This window comes from Meriones unguiculatus, chromosome 16, assembly GCF_030254825.1.
Source record: "Meriones unguiculatus strain TT.TT164.6M chromosome 16, Bangor_MerUng_6.1, whole genome shotgun sequence".
Taxonomy (NCBI): domain Eukaryota; kingdom Metazoa; phylum Chordata; class Mammalia; order Rodentia; family Muridae; genus Meriones; species Meriones unguiculatus.
This window is the reverse complement of record NC_083363.1, coordinates 10,042,693-10,061,724: the sequence shown is the minus strand read 5'-3', so window position 1 is coordinate 10,061,724 and position 19,032 is coordinate 10,042,693. Positions and strand designations below refer to the sequence as shown.

The 19,032-nt window shown below is 40.6% G+C and overlaps 1 protein-coding gene across 1 annotated transcript in view; it reads left to right on the top strand.

Annotated features, from left to right (window-relative positions):
* LOC110561766 (solute carrier family 5 member 4) overlaps positions 1–19,032 on the top strand; it is a 52,063-nt gene that overhangs the window by 22,626 nt on the left and 10,405 nt on the right. Inside the window, exons 10-11 of the mRNA XM_060369341.1 lie at positions 7,695–7,802; positions 8,846–8,996. Of these exons, the coding sequence (XP_060225324.1) occupies positions 7,695–7,802; positions 8,846–8,996 (259 nt within the window). The remainder of the gene's footprint in view (positions 1–7,694; positions 7,803–8,845; positions 8,997–19,032) is intronic.

The following is a 19,032-nucleotide window of genomic DNA, read 5'->3' as shown; positions in this document are numbered from 1 at the left end:
AAAGTACACAAATGGACCTGCTTCTTGGATCTCTGAAACAGATGGGTTTGAATCCATTTCCTCTGTCCTGGAATCTGGTGCCCATGAAAACATTAATTTCCGATTCGTCTGAGGGTAACTGCACATTTGGGTTTTTTCTTTTTTATTTTATTGAAAATAGATTTTTTTATACAATATATTCTGATTATTCTTTCTGTTAGGACCAAATAAAATGATGATGTGCACAGCAGATTTTATATGAAAGAGGTTTATTGGCTGGAGATGAAGAGAGAGAGGAGAGGGTGAGACATGATGGGAAAAGGGAGGGAACACCCCGACAGAGAAAGGGGAGAGGGCAAGAGGGCAAGAGGGTAAGACAGCAAGAGAGAGGGCAAGAAAGCCACCAAGTGACGGGTTGGTTCTTTTAAGGAGCAATGTTACCATGCCTGCCAGGTGCCTGCCAGGTGTGGCTACCTGGCGGGCAACACAGGATGACATCATAGGTTGCTAGGCAACCCAGAGGAAGGCTGCCTAAATACTAACATTCTTCCCTTTTTCTATAATTAAAAAATGAGGGGCTTGGGCTGCTTCTCATGTAAGGCAAGTTGAACTATATAAATTTAGGTTATTGGAAGCAGCTCTTGGTTGCCATGCAAAAAAGTAAGAGAGAAAAAAAATAATAGCAACAATATGTCTAGATTACTTGGTCAAGAGGAGGAGGGGAAGTCCCTGCCCTGGAAAGATCAGGGGAGAGGGTTGCCAGTAGAGAGTTGCCAGCCATAGGGACCGAGGAATGTTGGGAGAACCTGGAGCTGCTTGTCCTGGGTCATTGTACAGCGCCCTTAGGAGACATGGTTTACCTAGCACTAGGATTTTCATACACGAGCATGAGGAGAGAATCTCACCCAAGAGAAAGAGGAAGTCCTAAATGGAGGTCAGCAAAAAAGGTCAACCGTGGCCAGTGAAAACCATGGTTGGGGGTTCCTCTGTCTCAAAAGGTACTAGGAAGTTGCCTGACACTCAACAGATAATCTTCCCCTACCAAGAGAGGAGCTTATGCTGACCAATGACGGGAACTCACCAACCTAGCCAGTGTTTCATGTAGGAGGTAGCAATCAAGTAGCCAGGAAAGGGAAGTCCCAAAACCAGGAACCCACCCTCTGAGACAGGGAATAGGTAAAGTACTTATCTGGAGCCCAACTGACCTAAGAGGTGGATTCAGGTGGATTTCCTGCAGCTTCCAAGAATTACTTTTAAGTTTTACGAATGCGATAAAACTTTAGGCATGTTAGCATCACAATTGTAACCTGCACTGAAATATACATTATAGAAAAGGCAATGGACATACACATTTGTGTTAACAGCATAAGCATTCTTTGAGCTCTGTAAAGGCAGAAGCCTTTAGTGGAGTAAAAGGGGAAGCTCACTTGATCTTACCCTTTAGTATAAGCACACATTATGGAGATTTAAAATCTTGAGCTTCGAACCATGAGAGTGGGTGGTATAGTGAAATGTTTTTGTATTAGAGCTAGATTAATAAACCAGAACTCTATTGATAAAGGTCAAAGCTCTGGGCAGTTAATATAACAGTAGCATAGCAACAGGAGGAACTATTAAGCCTTTTTACCTATTTAGGATACCTTAAATCAACTTAGACCTTGCAACCTTTATAACTTGCATTTACCAACCTTAAGACACTTTCTTAGACCCTCAAGCAACATTTTTTAGGCTTTTGTATCTAGTTATTTACCATGAGACATAGGTGAGACTGCTATGAACATTTGTTGTCCTTTAGCTAAAGGGATGGTAAAAGGTTCTATTCAGGCCTGTTTCTTGAGTCTGGCAACAAGGCATAGTGTCTAGGCCTGACAATAGCAACTCTAGGGCTGAGGCTTAAGGCCTGGTCTCCTGCATATGAAGAGAACTGAGAAGGCATCTGAAGTCTCCCAACACAGTAGCTGGCAACTTGTCCGTAGGACCCCAGTGTGAGGCCAAAACAGACCTGCAATGTTACCCTGGGCAGGGCAAGGGTGGTGGAGGTCACTGAAACAAGGAGCTGTTTTTCTTCTGCCAGGCCAAGAAGCTGGAAGCATGGAAGTGTCTATGGCTCTTGTTCTGGCTGAGCCTCCATGGCTGGGCACAGAGGACAAGCCTACATGGGAGCATTTTGACTTCCAAGGCCAGTCTGCCAGCAGGCAGCCATGGCTTGTTGAGGCAGCTGAGGGACCAGTGTCCCTTCAGCTGCATTTGAAACAGTCACCTGGCAGAATTGACTTTTGGCTATATCCCAGTGGTATGGGCATTGTAGACCTCTTATTTTCTGTGTGGTAATGCCAACAGCCTCAGAGCATCAGCCAAGGTCTGGAGCATAGTTTTTGCTGTAGATGAGGCTGTCAGGAAGGCTCCTGTCTTATTATTTTTACCAACTCCTGTATGGGTACTCAAAGACCATCCTCAGCTATTATTAAAGATGGCAGTGAGACCATGTTTGCATCTGTAGGACTATAAATATATTTTTGGACATGTTAGAGGACTTGATCATCTATGAGATGACTGACTATTAACTTACATTTGTTAACCATCAAATATAAGGACTTTAGGTTTTGTCCCGGGTAAGTTGCAGCTTTAAAAGTCATAAATATAGTCTATTAAAGTGAGAGCACAACTGTTTCATGTATGATTTACTATATAAAACATTTATAGCTTATAAAAGTCTAAGTCTATACTATAGATTAATAATAATACCATTCTTTAGAAAATAAGACTAAGCATATTTTAATTTTTTGATAGTAAAGATACAGTACAATGACCAAATTTTAACATAAATAAGTAAATGCCACCAAAGTTAATAGATCTTAATTTAGAGTATTGATAAAATCCCATACTCAGGTAGCAACCCCTCAGTTATGAGTTTTAAAATCAACAATATAGTAGAACAGTATAAAACAACTTTAAAATTTCACTTGAGTTTATTATAGCAAACCTATTATTTTTTGTGTTTTCTTAGGTGTGCTTAACCCCTTCAAGTTGAAGTTTCCATTCTAGTACCTTCTGTACAGCTGGGTTTTAGACAGATACTGCTTAAATTTGGTTTTAGTGTGAGATGTTTTTCTTTCTCCATCAATTGTGTTTGAACATTTTGCTGAGTATAGTAGTCCGAGTGGTCTCTTCAGAGTTTGTAGAAGATATGCCCAAGCCCTTCTGAATTTTAGTCTCCACTGAAAAGTCGGTGTTGTTTTAATAGGTCTGCCTTTATATATTGTTTGGTCTTTTTCTCTTTTTAACATTCTTTGTTCTGTACATTTAGTGTTTTGATTATGTATCATGGGGAATTAATTTTGTGGTCTATCTGCTGTTCTGTATTCTTCTTGTACCTTGATAAGCACCTCCTTCTTTAGGTTGGGGAAATTTTCTTCTACAATTTTGTTGAAAGTGTTTTCTGTGCTATGGACCTGGGTGTCTTCTTTCTCTATTCCTATTGTTAGTAGATTTGATCTTTTCATAGTGTCTTAGTGAGGATTATTATTGCTGTAGTGAAACACCTCTCAAAGCAACTTGGAGAGTAAAGGGTTCATTCGGTGTATGTTTCCACATCACAGTTCATCATCAAAGGAAGTCAGGTCAGGTATTCAAACAAGGCAAGAACCTGGACCCAGGAGCTGCTGCAGAGGCCATATGACTGGCTTGCTTCCCCTGGCTTGCTTAGCCTGCTTCCTTCCTTCTTTCCTCCTTTGCTTCTTTCTTTCCTCCTTTCTTTCTTTCTTTCTTTCTTTCTTTCATTCTTTCTTTCTTTCTTTCTTTCTTTTTCTTTCTTCCTTTCCTCCTTTCTTTCTTTCTTCCTTTCTTTCTTTTTTTTGTTTGTTTTTTGTTTTGTTTTGTTGTTTTTTCCAGGCAAGATTCCTCTGTTAACTGCCCTGGCTATCTTGGAACTCACATTGTAGACCAGGCTGTCCTCAAATTCACAGAGATCTGTTTGCTTCTGCCTCCCAAGTACTGGGATTAAAGGCATGCACCACCACACCTGGTTTAACCTACTTTCTTATAGAACCCAGGACCACATGCCCAGGGATGACACTACCCACAATAGGCTGTCCCCTCCACCCAATTAATCACTAGTTAATTATCTATAGCTTGATTTATTTATTTATTTATTTAATCACTTTACAACCCTATCCCAGCCTCATCCTTTCTCTCCTCCCTGTCCCACCCCATACTCCCTGCTCCCATTCTCCCCTCTCCTTCCTCCCAGAGAAGAGGAGGCCCTCAAGTGTTACCAATCGATCCTGATATCTCAAATCTCAAGTAGGACTAAGCATATCCTCCTTCACAGGGGAGTGACAAGGCATCCCTGTTAGGGGAAAGGGAGCTAATGGAAGGCAACAGAGTCAGAAACAGCCCCTACCTCCTACTGTTAGGGGACCTATATGATGACCAAGCTGCACATCAGCTACATATATGTAGGGGTTCTAGGTTCAGTCCATGCTCTTTGGTTGGTGGTTCAGACTCTGTGAGCCCCTATGGGCCCAGGTTAGATTACTCTGTAGATCTTCTTGTGGTGTCCTTGACACCTCTGGCTCTCTATCTTTCCTCCCACTATTCCACATCACTCTTCTAGCTCGGCCCATTGCTTGGCCGTAGGTCTCTGCATCTGTCTCCATCAGCTGCCAGATGAAGCCCTCTCAGAAGACAGTTATGCTAGACTAGTGTCTGCAAGCATAGAAGAGTATCATTAATAGTGACGGGGGTTGGCCCAATCCCGTGGGGTGGGTCTCAAGCTGGGCCAGTCACTGGTTTGTCATTCCCTCAATCTCTGTTTCATCCTTGTCCCTACACTTCTTGTAGACAAGACACATTTTGGGTTGAAGGTTTTATGGGTGGGTTGGTGTCCCCTTCCCTTTGCTGGGAGTCCCACCTGGCTGCAGGAGGTGCCAACTTCTTGCTCCTTAATACCCACTGCTTGGAGTCTCAGGTACAGTCACCCCCATAGACTTCCAGAAACCTCCCCTGTCCCAAAGATGGCTCCCCTACTGATTTCTATTCTTTCTCCCAGTTCTTCCCCCAACCCCTTCCTCCTCCCTCTCTCTATACCCACATAATTCCCATCCCTGTTATCTCCCCACCGCCTCTCCCATTCAGTTCCCTCCCTCCATCTACTTGGGATGCCTATTATATTTCCTGTTCTGTTTCCTTGGGCCCCCCTTGGTTTCTTTGGGTCTGTGGATTGTAGTATGGTTATCCTGTACTATACAGGTTAATAAGTGAATATATACCAAGTGTGTCTTTCTGGGTCTCAATTACCTCACTCAGGATGATCTTTTCTAATTCCATCATTTGCCTGCAAAGTTCATGGTTTCCTTGTTTTTAATAGCTGAGTAGCATTCCCTTGTGTAAATGTACCACATTTTCTTTATCCATTCTTCAGTTGAGGGGCATCTTGGATGTTTCCAGTTTCTGGCTATAGATCAAAGAACTCAATACAAAACCAGATATACTAAATCTATTAGAAGAAAAAGTAAGGCTCAGCCTTCAACTCATTGACACAGGAGACAACTTCCTGAATAGAATACCAGCAGCTCAGGTTCTAAAATCAATAATTAATAAATGGGACCTCATGAAATTGAAAAGCTTCTATAAGGCAAAGGACACTTTCAATAGAACAAAACAATAGCCTACCAATTGGGAAAAGATCTTCATCAGCCCTACATCTGACAGAGGGCTAATATCCAAAATATATAAAGAACTCAAGAAATTAAACACCAACAAACCAAATAACCCAATTAAAAAAGGGGGTACAGACGTAAACAGAGAATTCTCAAAAGAGGAATCTCAAATAGCAGAGAAACACTTAAAGAAATGTTCAGTGTCCTTAGTCATCAGGGAAATGCAAATCAAAATGACTGACACTGAGATTCCATCTTACACCCGTCAGAATGGCTAAGATCAAAAACTCAAGTGAAAGCGCATGCTGGAGAGGATGTGTAACAAGGGGGACACTCCTCCATTGCTGGTGGGAGGGAAAACTTGTACAACCACTATGGAAATCAATCTGGAGGTTTCTCAGTAAATTGGGAATAGATCTACCTCAAGATACAGTTATACCACTTACTCCTGGGCAAATACCCAAAAGATTTTTCCACCTTGCTACAGGATACTTGCTCAACTATGTTTGTACAGCTGGATCTCATGGAGGCATTTTCTCACCTGAGGTTCCATCCTCTCAGATTCTAGCTTGTGCCAAGTTGACATAAAACTAGCCAGTATACACTGTTTTCTAAATTTCTTATATGTTTTGTACCTGGATATATACATATATCATAATATAAAATATTTTATATTTTAAATAAAATATATTATATCAAAATATAATATATTTGTATATAACATATATTTGAGATTTAATATTTTCCCTTCCCAACATATCCATTTCTTCTGTCTTGTCTTCAATGCCTGAGATTCTCTCTTCCATCTTTTGTATTCTGTCAGTGAACCTTGCCTCTGATATTCCTGTTCAAGTTCCTAAATTTTTCATTTCCAGATTCCCTCACTTTGTATTTTCTTCTTGATTAAATTTCCACAATAAGGTCTTGAACTATTTCCTTCATTTCCTTCCACTGGGTTTGTGTGTGTGTGTGTTCATAGATTTCATTAATAGATTTACTCATATCTTTTTAAAGGATCTCTAACATATTCATAAAGTTCATATTCAAAAAGCTATATTGCTTTTTCAGGGTCTGGAACAGTGGAGTTTCTGGTCTCCAGTAGAGAGACCACCCTGGCTGTTATTATTTTTATGGTGGTATCTAGACATCTGAGATAAAGATTATTACAATTCTTGATGCTAATATCTGCTCCTGTCTTTGTTAGGTGGGTGTTTTGTTCCTTGGTTTCTGTCGCCATCACTTCTTTTGAGGAAAATGTGGTGGCTGTGGGTTGCCTGGTAGGGGGTGCTTCTTAGATCCTGACAGGTGTGGCCACTGAGGCTCTGGGCAGAATGGAACATGACAGAGAATGGAAATACACTGGAAGGGGAGGCTGAGGGGGTCTACTGGAGGGAGGATAGCAGAATGTGCCCCCAGGATCTATATATTCCCCTGAGAATGAGGGGAGAGAGAGAGGCCAGACTGGAACAGTTGGTCTGCTACAGAGTTAAGGATGGGAGGGGAGATTAGACATGGAGCAGAGGAGGGGGAGTGAAGGTTGTCCATGACTCATTGGCCTTCATGGCCAGCAGGTTTCTAGCCTCCAGATTTGATGGCTGAGACAAAGGGATAGAGTAGTGAGGAAGGCATTAAGATCCACCAGAGATGGGACAAGGCAGGTGGAACACTATGGGGCTGGGGATGAGATAAGGGGACTAGATTTGGAGCAGAGGAGAGAGAGTTAAGCTCGAAAGGTGCTTCCCTGGCAGTGGGTCTCCATGGAATGCTGGACGATGATCAGCTCCTTCCTCATGCTCCAAAGCTCTAGCTGGGTCATAGCTAAAGGACAGTCCTGCCTGTTGGGTCAGTCCCTCTGGATCTATGAAAATGATACAGTGACAGTTTCATATTTTGGGTAAAGAGGTACCATTTCTTTGACATAGAAATCAAAAATGTATCTCTATTTCCAAGCAAGTGTCTTTCCTCCCACCCATGGGCTCACCTCTTTGTCCAATGGTTGCAAACTGTGCCTGCTTGAGTTTTGCTCACTGAACTCCCCTCTGGATATCTCCCCAGATATGGTGGCCTGCGTTGTGCCTTCTGAGTGTGTAAAGCAGTGTGGTGTTGATGTTGGCTGCACTAACTATGCCTACCCGACGCTGGTGCTGAAACTGATGCCCATGGGTAAGTAAATGCCTGGGCTCACGCAGCCTCCACAGACATTTTTTAGGCAGCTCTCATATGTTGCCAAACCATATTCTGAGCCTAGACATTCCAGAGATGGACCAGGTGTTTTCTGTTAGAAGAATCTTAACTCTTTAGGATCAAGATGCTTTGATGAAAATTAAGAATGTTTGCATTGTCTCTTTGCTAATAAAAAGCATTGTTTAACCACAAACCTATATATCCAATGGAGTAGAGGTTAATTATGGGCCAGTGACGCTCAGATCTTTGATCTCAATCAATCCAATTTGTAATCACTTATTGAGTGTGTTAGGTCCCAGACATTGGCTTGGGTGCCCAGAAACATTGATGAAGTCACAAATATAAATCCCCCTACCATTTAGAATTCACATTTCAGTTTCCTGAGACATAAAATAGTTGCGCATGTGAAGAAGGTAAATGATTAAGATGCTGGGGAGTGATTGTGGTGAACAGAAGCAGATCAAGGTAGAGAGCTCTGGTTAACACTTGGTTAACACTTGATGGCTTTGCATCCTGACACACAGGAGCATTTTCAGAATGAAGGGAACATAGCCTGCAGATCTGACACCACATTCCCACACCCTCTGTTCTAGAAGATGTAGGGCCAAAGGGAATTAGAGCATCAGGCTCCTATTAAGATTTAAAACTCTTGGCCTTTCCTCTCTAAAAGCAACAGAACCACTAACTAGACTTTTCCACTAAACCTTTGCGTGTAGAGGAAATCATCACAAGGAAAGATGACATGATACGTATGGTTTATTCTATTCTAAAAGTAGGTTCCTGAAGATGTCATCTGAATTTGTATTTGAGACTAAATTCCCCATTGGGTAATTTTGAGATCACCAGGAATTATGCATGGAGCTCCACATGCATTTCTATTATATGTGTATTATTGGTATCAGCTGACATAATCAATGCTCCAGACAGAACCATTGTCTTGGAGAAACTCCTTACTTTTAGCCTGGCACTCAGACACTAGGACATCCCTTCTAACCACAGTTTGAACCCTCTCCTCACCCTAGGACTTCGAGGCCTGATGCTCTCAGCCATGGTGGCCTCTCTGATGAGCTCCCTGACCTCCATCTTCAACAGTGCCAGCACGCTCTTCACCATAGATCTCTACACCAAGATTCGGAAGAAGGCATCAGAGAGAGAGCTCCTGATAGCTGGACGGTAAGGGAACCTGGTCTCTGCCTAGAATTCCCTTCAGGAAGGGAAAAATGTAGAGATGAGCTAGAGTTTGAATATGTTTGACTTTAGTGAAAATAATCATCGATCTACTGAGGAAGAAGGAACACTAGGAATGATTTAATTCAACATATCTCTTTATATAGCCCAAAATAGGGCCATTTAATGTAATGGTTGTTTTTCCCACTTAAAGGTAATACTTATTTTCTTTTATTGTTTTGTTTGGTTGTTTGGTTGGTTTTTGGTTTTTTTGTTTGTTTTGTTTGTTTTGTTTTCTTTCTCAAGACAGAGTATCCCTGTGTAACACAGCAGAGTGCTAGAATTACAGGTGTGTGCCACCATGCCTGGCTGTTTTGTTGTTTTTGGTTTTTTTCATATTTTAAGTATTTCAGGTGGTTCACGGGTTTTTGTTTCTTGTTTTTTTTTTTTTTTTAGCTTTCCCTCCAACAAGCCCATCCGAGCACATCTTCCCAAATTGCCACCTACTCTTGCAGCAGCATCTTTCAATGTCTCCAAGTATATAACATGCAAGGAATGATAAATTAAGTTATTACCACAAATGAGATTATCACCTCCACATTAAGGATTAGCTATTAGAAAGGGACGAACTCAGGTAAAGGACTATGTCAATAAGTTGCTTAGAGGCTTATGTCAACCTCAGAATCCCTGAGTGGTCTGGGAGCCCTGCAGACAAATGAAATCAAAATGAATAATCAGGAAGAAAGAAAGACCCCCATTTTCCCCTTCATCATTTTCAGGTAGACTCAACATTGTCCTAGCATTTTGTAACACGAGTTAGAGCTTAAAGTATGACATACATAAAGCAGACATGGAGAACATAATTACACAGTTCAGGCATGTGTCTCCCAAGGAGCCCACATGAAGTTACTGCACACATTTCTCATAGAAGTTATGATCACCCAGAACTCCTCCTCACTTTCTGTCTTTCCAAAGCTAACCTTTCTCACTTCTAATGCTACTAATTAAGTTACCTACTTCATATTATAAATACAGCATCACAGTATATATTTCCTAATACATGGCTTCTTTGGCTCACATTATTTTTGTAACATTTAGCCATGTTTTCATGTACAGTCTGTTTCAGTTCCTTGCTGTGTGATATTCCATTATCTTAATGCCTCACCATTTATCTGCTGTATTGTTCACGGCCCTACTGCTTTGGTTTAACTTTCTCGGTGCACATGATCTTCTATTGTGGTCAGTTATATTACTATGAAACAGCTTTCATTCTTGGCCTTTTCAAATTTATGGTTCTGTGGAATGAGGGGGAGGGTCTTAAAGAAAAAAACCTGATTATGACTTAGGAAAAATAGACTGATGGTATTAATTCTAAATGTGGATATGGTGGTAAGAGAATAGATCAGTCATTTTCCTTTTGTAGTTATAAATTTTGAGTAATATACTTAGAGAATGTTTCCGTAATGAAAACAAGTGATCATTTACCTGTGGAGAACCACTTCAAGTTCATCCCAGGACTTCCCAGCTAGTTAGAAGAGAAACTGGAGCCCTCATCTTGTGTGGCATCTGCCCTGTCCCTGTGGCTTTCTCACTGGGGTTTGGGACAAAAATGCTCTCATATAGTACTGAGAAGGAAGGGCAGTGTTTGTACAGACTAGTCTTGGAAGGACACTGCCCACTTTGTGAAGTTGCTATCAAGAGAATCTAACCAACTATTTATACATTTTTCTTTGCTTTACAATAGCTTTACTAAATTAAACACTTAAAGATGGAAACTGCACTGGGCCTCATGTTGTCCAGATCTTAACTGGAGAAAGAAAAAGGGAATGGGAAGGCATACTTGCCTGTCTGTCTGTCTGTCTGTCTGTTTGTCTGTTTGTTTGTTTGTCTGTTGGGGCTGATATTCAAGATACAGCCACCAGTTAATCTGGAACACAAATCTCTTTAACTCTAAACCACAAAATAATATCTGTTCTGTTTCTTCTTTCTTATCAAATGTCTATCTCCCAAGACAAAAATATGGAAAAATGCACATTACAAAAATACCAACTTTGTGTCTCTGTAGAGCAGGTAGATAAACATAGCCCTAAAAGGTGAGATCATAATCAGAATATATTGTATGAAAGAAATATATTTTGAATAAAAGAAATAATAAAGAAAATAAAGGGGATAAAAGTAAATCAGAATGAAAAGATGGCCGGTACCTAATGCAAAATATCAGGAAATCTTTCTGTGGCCCTTGAGCGAAGTCCTGGTCCAAGGCTCTTTGGGACAAGAACAGTGAGACCATGATATAAGTCATGTGTGTGGCAATTTTGATAACAACAAGGGATAAGGCTGCCTCCAGGGAGCATGTGAGAAAATAAAAAGAATGCAGTTTACCAAGATATCCAGGAGCCAGGTCAGGCCAGGCCACTTGAGCGTGTGACAGAAACAATCGAAGTGGGCTGGTAAGCAGCGGGTTATCTTTCCAGAGCAGACATGAGAATAATAATGTTGTGGCTTACTGAACCTTTACCGTGTTCTGGGCTTCATGATTGTCCCATCTAAGCTGTGTGACATTAGGGTCTCAGTCTTCCATGCAAAGACTTACTCCTCTGTTCACCCCACAACCATGTCCATATTTCAGATGAATATGGAGATGAGGAGATTTCATGCATAATCTTGTTAGTCATATTTGCTCAATTATTCACACACAAAGCAAACTCTGGGTTTAGAAAACCAGATAGCTCATCTTTATAAATTCCAGGATCTTGTAGTCAACATGTTACCAGCCCTTTCTGTGAGGAAAACACATGAACATTTATTTCCTGTCAATACATCAAGTATTTCTTCTCAGTTCATCTAGCATTCTGGGAAAGAAAAGGCTGTGTTAATTCTTTTTTATGGAAACTCACTTTTTTCCTATAACTAAGAAAAAGATAAAAATTGGGTTCTACTTTATTATACAAATAACTATTGATTAAGAAAACTAATACAGTGTTTAATTCTTAGGTCAATATTATATTAAATAATTATTTTAATCTTTTTTCTTTATTATTTTTTATTAAGTACATTTCATTCACTTTGTATCCCAGCTGTAGCCCCCTCCCTCTTATCCTCCTAATCCCACACTCCCTTCCTCTTCTCCGCCTTTGCCCACCCCCTCCAAGTCCACTGATAGGGAGGTCCCCTTCCCCTTCCATCTGACCCTAGTCTCATCAGGTCTCATCAGGATTGGCTGCATTCCTCTGTGACCTGGTAAGGTTGTTCCCCCCTCAGGGAGAGGTGATCAAAAGCCAGCTACTGAGTTCATGTCAGAGACAGTCCCTGTTCCCATTACTAGGGAACCCACTTGGACACTGAGCTGCAATGGGCTACATGGGTGGAGGGGTTCTAGGTTATCTCCATACATGGTCCTTGGTTGGAATATCAGTCTCAGAAAAGACCCCTGGGCCCAGAGTTTTTGGTTCTGTTGCTCTCCTTGTGGAGCTCTAGTCCCCTCCAGGTCTTTCTACCTCCCACTTCTTTCATAAGTTTCCCTGCACTCTGACTAAAGTTTGGCTATGAGTCTCAGCCTCTGCTTTAATATCCTGCTGGGTAGCGTATTTCAGAGGCCCTCTGTGATAGGCTCCTGTCCTGTTCCCTGTCTTCTCCCTCTTCCAATGTCCATCTCCTTTGCCTTTCTGAATAAGGATTGAGCATCTTACCCAGGATGCTCCTTCTTGATCAGCTTCATTAGGTGAACAGATTTTAGTTTGATTATCCTATATAATATGTTTAATATCCACTTATAAGTGAGTATATACCATGTGTGTCTTTCTGCTTCTGGGATACCTCACTCGGGATGATCTTTTCTAGATCCCACTATTTGCCTGCAAATTTCATGGTTTCCGTGTTTTTAATTGCTGAGTAGCATTCCATTGTGTAAATGTACCACAATTTCTGTATCCATTCCTCAACTGAGGGACATCTGGGTTGTGGCCAGATTCTGCCTATTATAAATAAAGCTGCCAAGAACATGATTGAGCAAATGTCTTTATTGTATACTTGAGTTTCTTTTGGATACATGCCTAGGGGTGGTATAGCTGGATCTTGAGGTAGCACTATTCCTAATTGTCTGAGAAAGTGCCGGATTGATTTCCAAAGTGGTTGTACAAGTTTACATTCCCACCAGCAATGGAGGAAATTTTGCCTTTCTCCACATCCTCTCCAGCATGTGTTGTCACTTGAGTTTTTTATCTTAGCCATTCTGATGGGTGTCAGGTGAAATCTCAGGGTTGTTTTGATTTGCATTTCCCTGATGTTGAGCATTTCTTTAAGTGTTTCTCTACCATTCAATATTCCTCTTTTAGGAATTCTCTGTTTTGCTCTGTATCCCATTTTTTAATTGTATTACTTGATCTGTTGCTGTTTAACTTCTTTAGTTCTTTATATTTTCTGGATATTAGCCCTCTGTCAGATATATGGTTGGTGAATACTTTTCCCAGTCTGTAGGCTGTTGTTTTGTTCTGACAACAGTGTCCTTTCATTACAGAAGCTTTTCAGTTTCATGAAGTCCCATTTATTAATTGTTGATCTTAGAGCCTGTGCTGTTGGTGTTCTGTTCAGGAAGTTGTCTCCTATGCCAATGAGTTCAAGTCTCTTCCCTACTTTTTTTCTAACAGATTTAGTGTGTCTGGTTTTATATTGAGGTCTTTGATCCACTTGGACTTTAGTTTTGTACAGGGTGATAAGTATGGATCTATATACATTTTTCTACATGGAGATATCCAGTTAGACCAGCACCATTTTGGGGGGATGCTATCTTTTTTCCATTGTATGTTTTTTGGCTTCTTTGTAAAAAATCAGGTGTCCATAAGTGTGTGGGTTAATTTCTGGGTCTTCTGTTAGATTCCATTGATCCATTGTTGCTATGTCAGTACCATGAAGTTTTTATTGTTGTTGCTCTATAGTACATCTTGAAATCAGGGATGGAGATTCCTCCAGAAGATCTTCTATTGTAGAGGATTGTTTTAGCAATTCTGTTTCTTGTTATTCAATATGAAGTTGAGAATTTTCTTTTATGGTCTATAAAGAATTGTGTTGGTAATTTGATGGGAATTGCATTGAATCTGTAGATTGCTTTTGGTGAGATGGCCATTTTTACTATGTTAATCCTGCCAAACCATGAGCATGGGAGATCTTTCTTTCTTCTGGTATCTTCTATTTCTTTCTTCAGAGACTGGAAGTGTTTTTCATACAAGTCTTTGACTTGCTTGGTTAGAGTTACACCAAGGTACTTTATGTCCTTTGTGGCTATTGTGAAGGGTGTTGTTTCCCTAATTTCTTTTTCAGCCCATTTGTCTTTTGTATATAGGAGGGCTACTGAGTTTTTTTTTTGTTTGTTTTGTTTTTTTTTTTTTTTTTTTTTTAGTTTACTTTGTATCCAGCCACTTGGCTGAAGGTGTTTATCAGCTGTAGGAGTTCCCTGGTAGAATTTTTGGGGTCACTCATGTATACTATCATATCATCTGCAAATAGTGATAGTTTGACATCTTCTTTTCCAAACTGAATCTCCTTGATCTCCTTTAATTGTGTTATTGCTCTAGCAAGAACTTCAAGAACTATGTTGAAGAGATGTAGAGAGAGTGGGTAGCCTGCCTTGTCCCTGATTTCAGTGGGATTGATTTAAGTTTCTCTCCGTTTAGTTTGATGTTGACTATAGGCTTGCTGTATATTGCCTTTACTATGCTTAGGTAAGTGCCTTGTCTCCCTGATCTCTCCAGGACTTTAAACATAAACGAATGTTGGATTTTATCAAATGCTTTTCAGCATCTAAGGAGAGTATCATGTTGGTTTTTTTTTCTTTCAGTTTGTTTATATGGTGGATTATATTGATGGATTTCCGTATATTGAACCACCCCTGCATACCTGGGATTAAGCTTACTTGGTCATAGTGGATGATATCTCTGATGTGTTCTTGGATTCAGTTTGCAAGTATTTTTTTTTGAGTAATTTTGCATCAATGTTCATAAAGGAAATTGGCCTGAAATTCTCTTTCTTTGTTGGATCTTTGTGAGGTTTAGGTATCAAGGTAATTGTGGCTTTATAGAATGAACTTAGTAATGTTCCTTCTGTTTCTATTTTATGGACTAGATTGAAGAGTATTGGTGTCATCTCTTCTTTCAAGGTCTGATAAATTCTGCAATGAAACCATCTGGCTCTGGGCATTTTTTGGATGGGAGACTTTTAATGACACTTTCTATTTCCTTAGGGGATATAGAAATATTTGATTGATTTACCTGGTCTTGATTCAGCTTTGGCAAGTGTAATCAATCAAGAAAATTGTCCATTGCATTTAGATTTTCAAATTTTGTGGCATTTAGGCTTTTGAAGTAAGACCTAATGATTGTTTGGATTTCCTTAGTGTCTGTTGTTATGTCATCCTTTTCATTTCTGATTTTGTTGATTTGGATGGTGTCTTTCTGCCTTTCAGTTAGTTTGGCTAAGAGTTTGTCTGTCTTGTTGATTTTCTCAAAGAACCAGCTCTTGGTTTCATTGATTCTTTGATTCATTGTTTTATTTCTTTCTAATTTATTGATTTCAGCCCTGGGTTTGATTATTTCCAGCAGTGTACTCCTGGATGTACCTTGGGTGTATCTTCTTTTTTTCTAGGGCTTTCGGGTGTGCCATTAAGTTGCTTGAATGAGATGTTTCATATTTCTTCTTGAAGGCACTAAGTGCTATGAATTTTCCTCTTAGCACTGCTTTCATTGTGTCCCATATGTTTGGGTATGTTGTGCCTTCATTTTCATTGAATTCTAGGAAGACTTTAATTTCTTTCTTTATTTCTTCCCTGACCCAGCTGTCATTGAATAGTGAGTTGTTCAGTTTCCATGTGTGTGTAGGCTTTTTGTTCTTTCTGTTGTTGCTGAGATCCCGCTTTAGTCCATGGTGGTCAGATAGAATACAAGGGATTATTTCAGTCTTCATTTATCTGTTGAGGCTTGCTTTGTGAACAATTATGTGGTCTATTTTGGAGAAAGGTCCATGAGGTGCTGAGAAGAAGGTAAATTCTTTTGTGTTTGGGTGATAGGTTCTGTAGATGTCTGTTAGGTCCATTTGATTCATAGCCTCTGTTAGAGTCATTGTTTCTTTGTTTAATTTCTGTTTTGTTGACCTGTCCTTTGGTGAGAGTGGGGTGTTGAAGTCTCCCACTATTAACATGTGGGGATCTATGTGTGGTTTCAGTTTTATTAATGTTTCTTTTACAAATGTGGATGCCTTTTTGTTTGGGGCATAGATGTTTAGAATTGTGATATCTTCCTGGTGGAATTTTCCCTTGATGAGTATGAAGTGTCCTTCCCCATGTCTTTTGATTAATTTTGGTTGAAAGTCTATTTTATCAGATATTAGAATGGCTACTCCTGCTTGTTTCTTGGGTCCATTTGCTTGGAAAGCCGTCTTCTATCCCTTTACCCTCAGGTAATGTCTATCTTTGTGACTTAGATGTGTTCTCGTATGCAACAGATTGCTGGGTTTTGTTTACGCATCCATTCTCTTAGTCTGTGTCTTTTTTTTTTTTTTTTTTTTTTTTTGAAGACAACTTTCAGTTTACTTAATTGTGGAAAGTAAAAACAAAAAGAACAACAAAAAGTGCAAAAACATTCAGCATTTAGGCTTCCCTTTCTCCTTTCTTCCTCTGTCTTTCCTTTCTTTACTCCTCCTACCACCCCTTTTTCACTTTCTCAACCCCCACTTTCTCTACCTTTTTTCTTTCCTTCTTTCCTTAATTTACCCCTCTCCTCTCTTTCTTTTTTTTTTTTTTTTTGCTTTTTATTTTTTTTTTTTTTTTCAATGCAGTTTATTCAGGAACCTTGAACAATCCTCGGACCCTGGGGAAAGCCAGCCCACAGCTTAAATAGCCTCTGGGTAGCCAACCCAGGCGTGCCACGTGGGCAATGCAGATAGGTCCACATACATGGAAGCAAGCCAGATCCTCAGCCTTAGCCAAATGTGGAATTGTTCGTGACAGAGAGCACTCACCATCGGGAAGGTGGAAGGCGGAAACCAGCTCCATCTTAAAGGCATAGCATTCCGCAGCTCTCTACAGTTCCCCCTTTTTGCTTTAGACGCATCAGGCAAGAGTAGAGGTCTGATCTCTGATATTAGAAATAAATTGGGACTTTGTACCGATGTTCATTTAGGTGTCATCCACCCAAAGAGCATCAGACCCGTCCGATACCTTTTTCTCAGAGGCGGGACCTGGGGCATCAACCCACATGCAATCAGACATGCTCTTCTCTGGGTCGAAAGCAGCTGACCCTGAGTGCAGTGCTTAGCCTCGCATCCTGAGCGTATCATTTTAGCTTTTTATGGTATCCAACCATGCTTGGGGAGAATGTCCTGCTTCAATGGCTGTAAAGGCCTGAATGATCATGGCTGCATCACACTGTTGTGAGACTCTAATCTTGCATATATACCACAGGCAAACCAAGGAGACCAACACCAGAAGGCCTGCTAACACTCCCATGCCCGCCCATTCCTTCAGATGATTCATGGCTGCAGCAATCCATGTTGATAATCCTGTGGCTAGTCCTGCGTCCACTCTGGTAGAATTTACTGTGACAATGGCCACTCTCAGCTGCTCCATCGTAGTATCGAATTCTCCAGTCCAGTTACCTAAAATATAGCTCGACAACTGTTTAGACAGATTTGCAGCACAGGAAAAATTCTCATGTTGTATGCTAGTGACACAAAGTCCAGCATACTTTCATTGACAGCCAGGTTGAGCGATTTGCCATAGGGTATCAATTTGCTCCTGTACGAGGTCAATCCTCTGATTGACCACCATCAAGCTTCCTTTTAGTTGAGCATTAATTCCTTTATGTACAACTAAGGCATGAGCTACATTGGCTAAATGATTATTCAGGGTCTGAGCAGTCTGCCTAGTATGACTCATGGCTAATGCCCTGGTGGTAGCTCCAACAGCCGCCAATGAGATGGTAGTAACAATGGTGGCTGTAGTTCCAAGATCCCTTTTCTGTCTGAAGAGAGTCATAGCGTGAGGGGCATCAATGGGCACAGGCACCCAGTGAGGCATGCGAGTAACCAGGGCATACCTAAATTTACTAGCATTCCAGCATTGGGCAAAAAAGCAAGTATCATTACCACAATTACTTGGCTCTATCTGGCTAATAATGAATAAAAATGGGGGATATAGACAAACAGGTGTGGGCTTATAGGAAATATTATGAGAAGCCTTAACCCCTTGTTGGAACATCCTGCATCAGTTCTAGAACTAGCAGTGGTGGTGTCCGAGGTCTGAGTAGGTTCAGGAGACCATTGCCCCCAGGGGCGAGACGTGCTCCATGCCAATTGACTAACTCCATGTTTTCCTCCAATTTTGAAAGTCATTTAAGGTTCTTAAATTATTTTTTCCCTTTTTTTTAAATTTTTCATCAATTACACTTTATTCATTCTGCATCCCCCCATAAGCCCCTCTCTCCTCCCCTCCCAATCCCACCCAGCCCAGGGCAGTTCAGAGTCCAATTGGGTTACATAGTAATGTGAAGAGGGACTGCCTCTGACATAATCTGATTGGCCTGCTCTTTGATCACCTCCCTCTGGAGTCTGTGTCTTTTTATTGGAGAATTGAGTCCATTGATGTTGAGAGAGATTAATGACCAATGGCTATTAGATCCTTTGATTTTGATGTTGGCTGTGGTCATAAGTTTGTGTGCTTGGTTGCTTTTTGTTTTACTGTAGTGAGGTTAATTATTTCCTGTGTTTTCTTGAAAGTAGCTAGTTTTCTTGGGTTGTATTTTTCCTTCTAGTGTCTTCTGTAATGCTGGATTTGTGTGTAGGTATTGTTGAAATTTGTTTTTGTCATTGAATATCTTGTTTTCTCCATCTATGAGGACTGAGAGTTTTCCTGGGTATAGTAGCCTGGGCTGACATCTGTGTTCTCTTAGGGCCTGCATCATATCCATCCAGGCCCTTCTGGCTTCCATAGTCTCTGTTGAGAAGTCAGGTATGATTCTGATGGGTTTGCCATTATATGTTACTTGGCCTTTTTCCC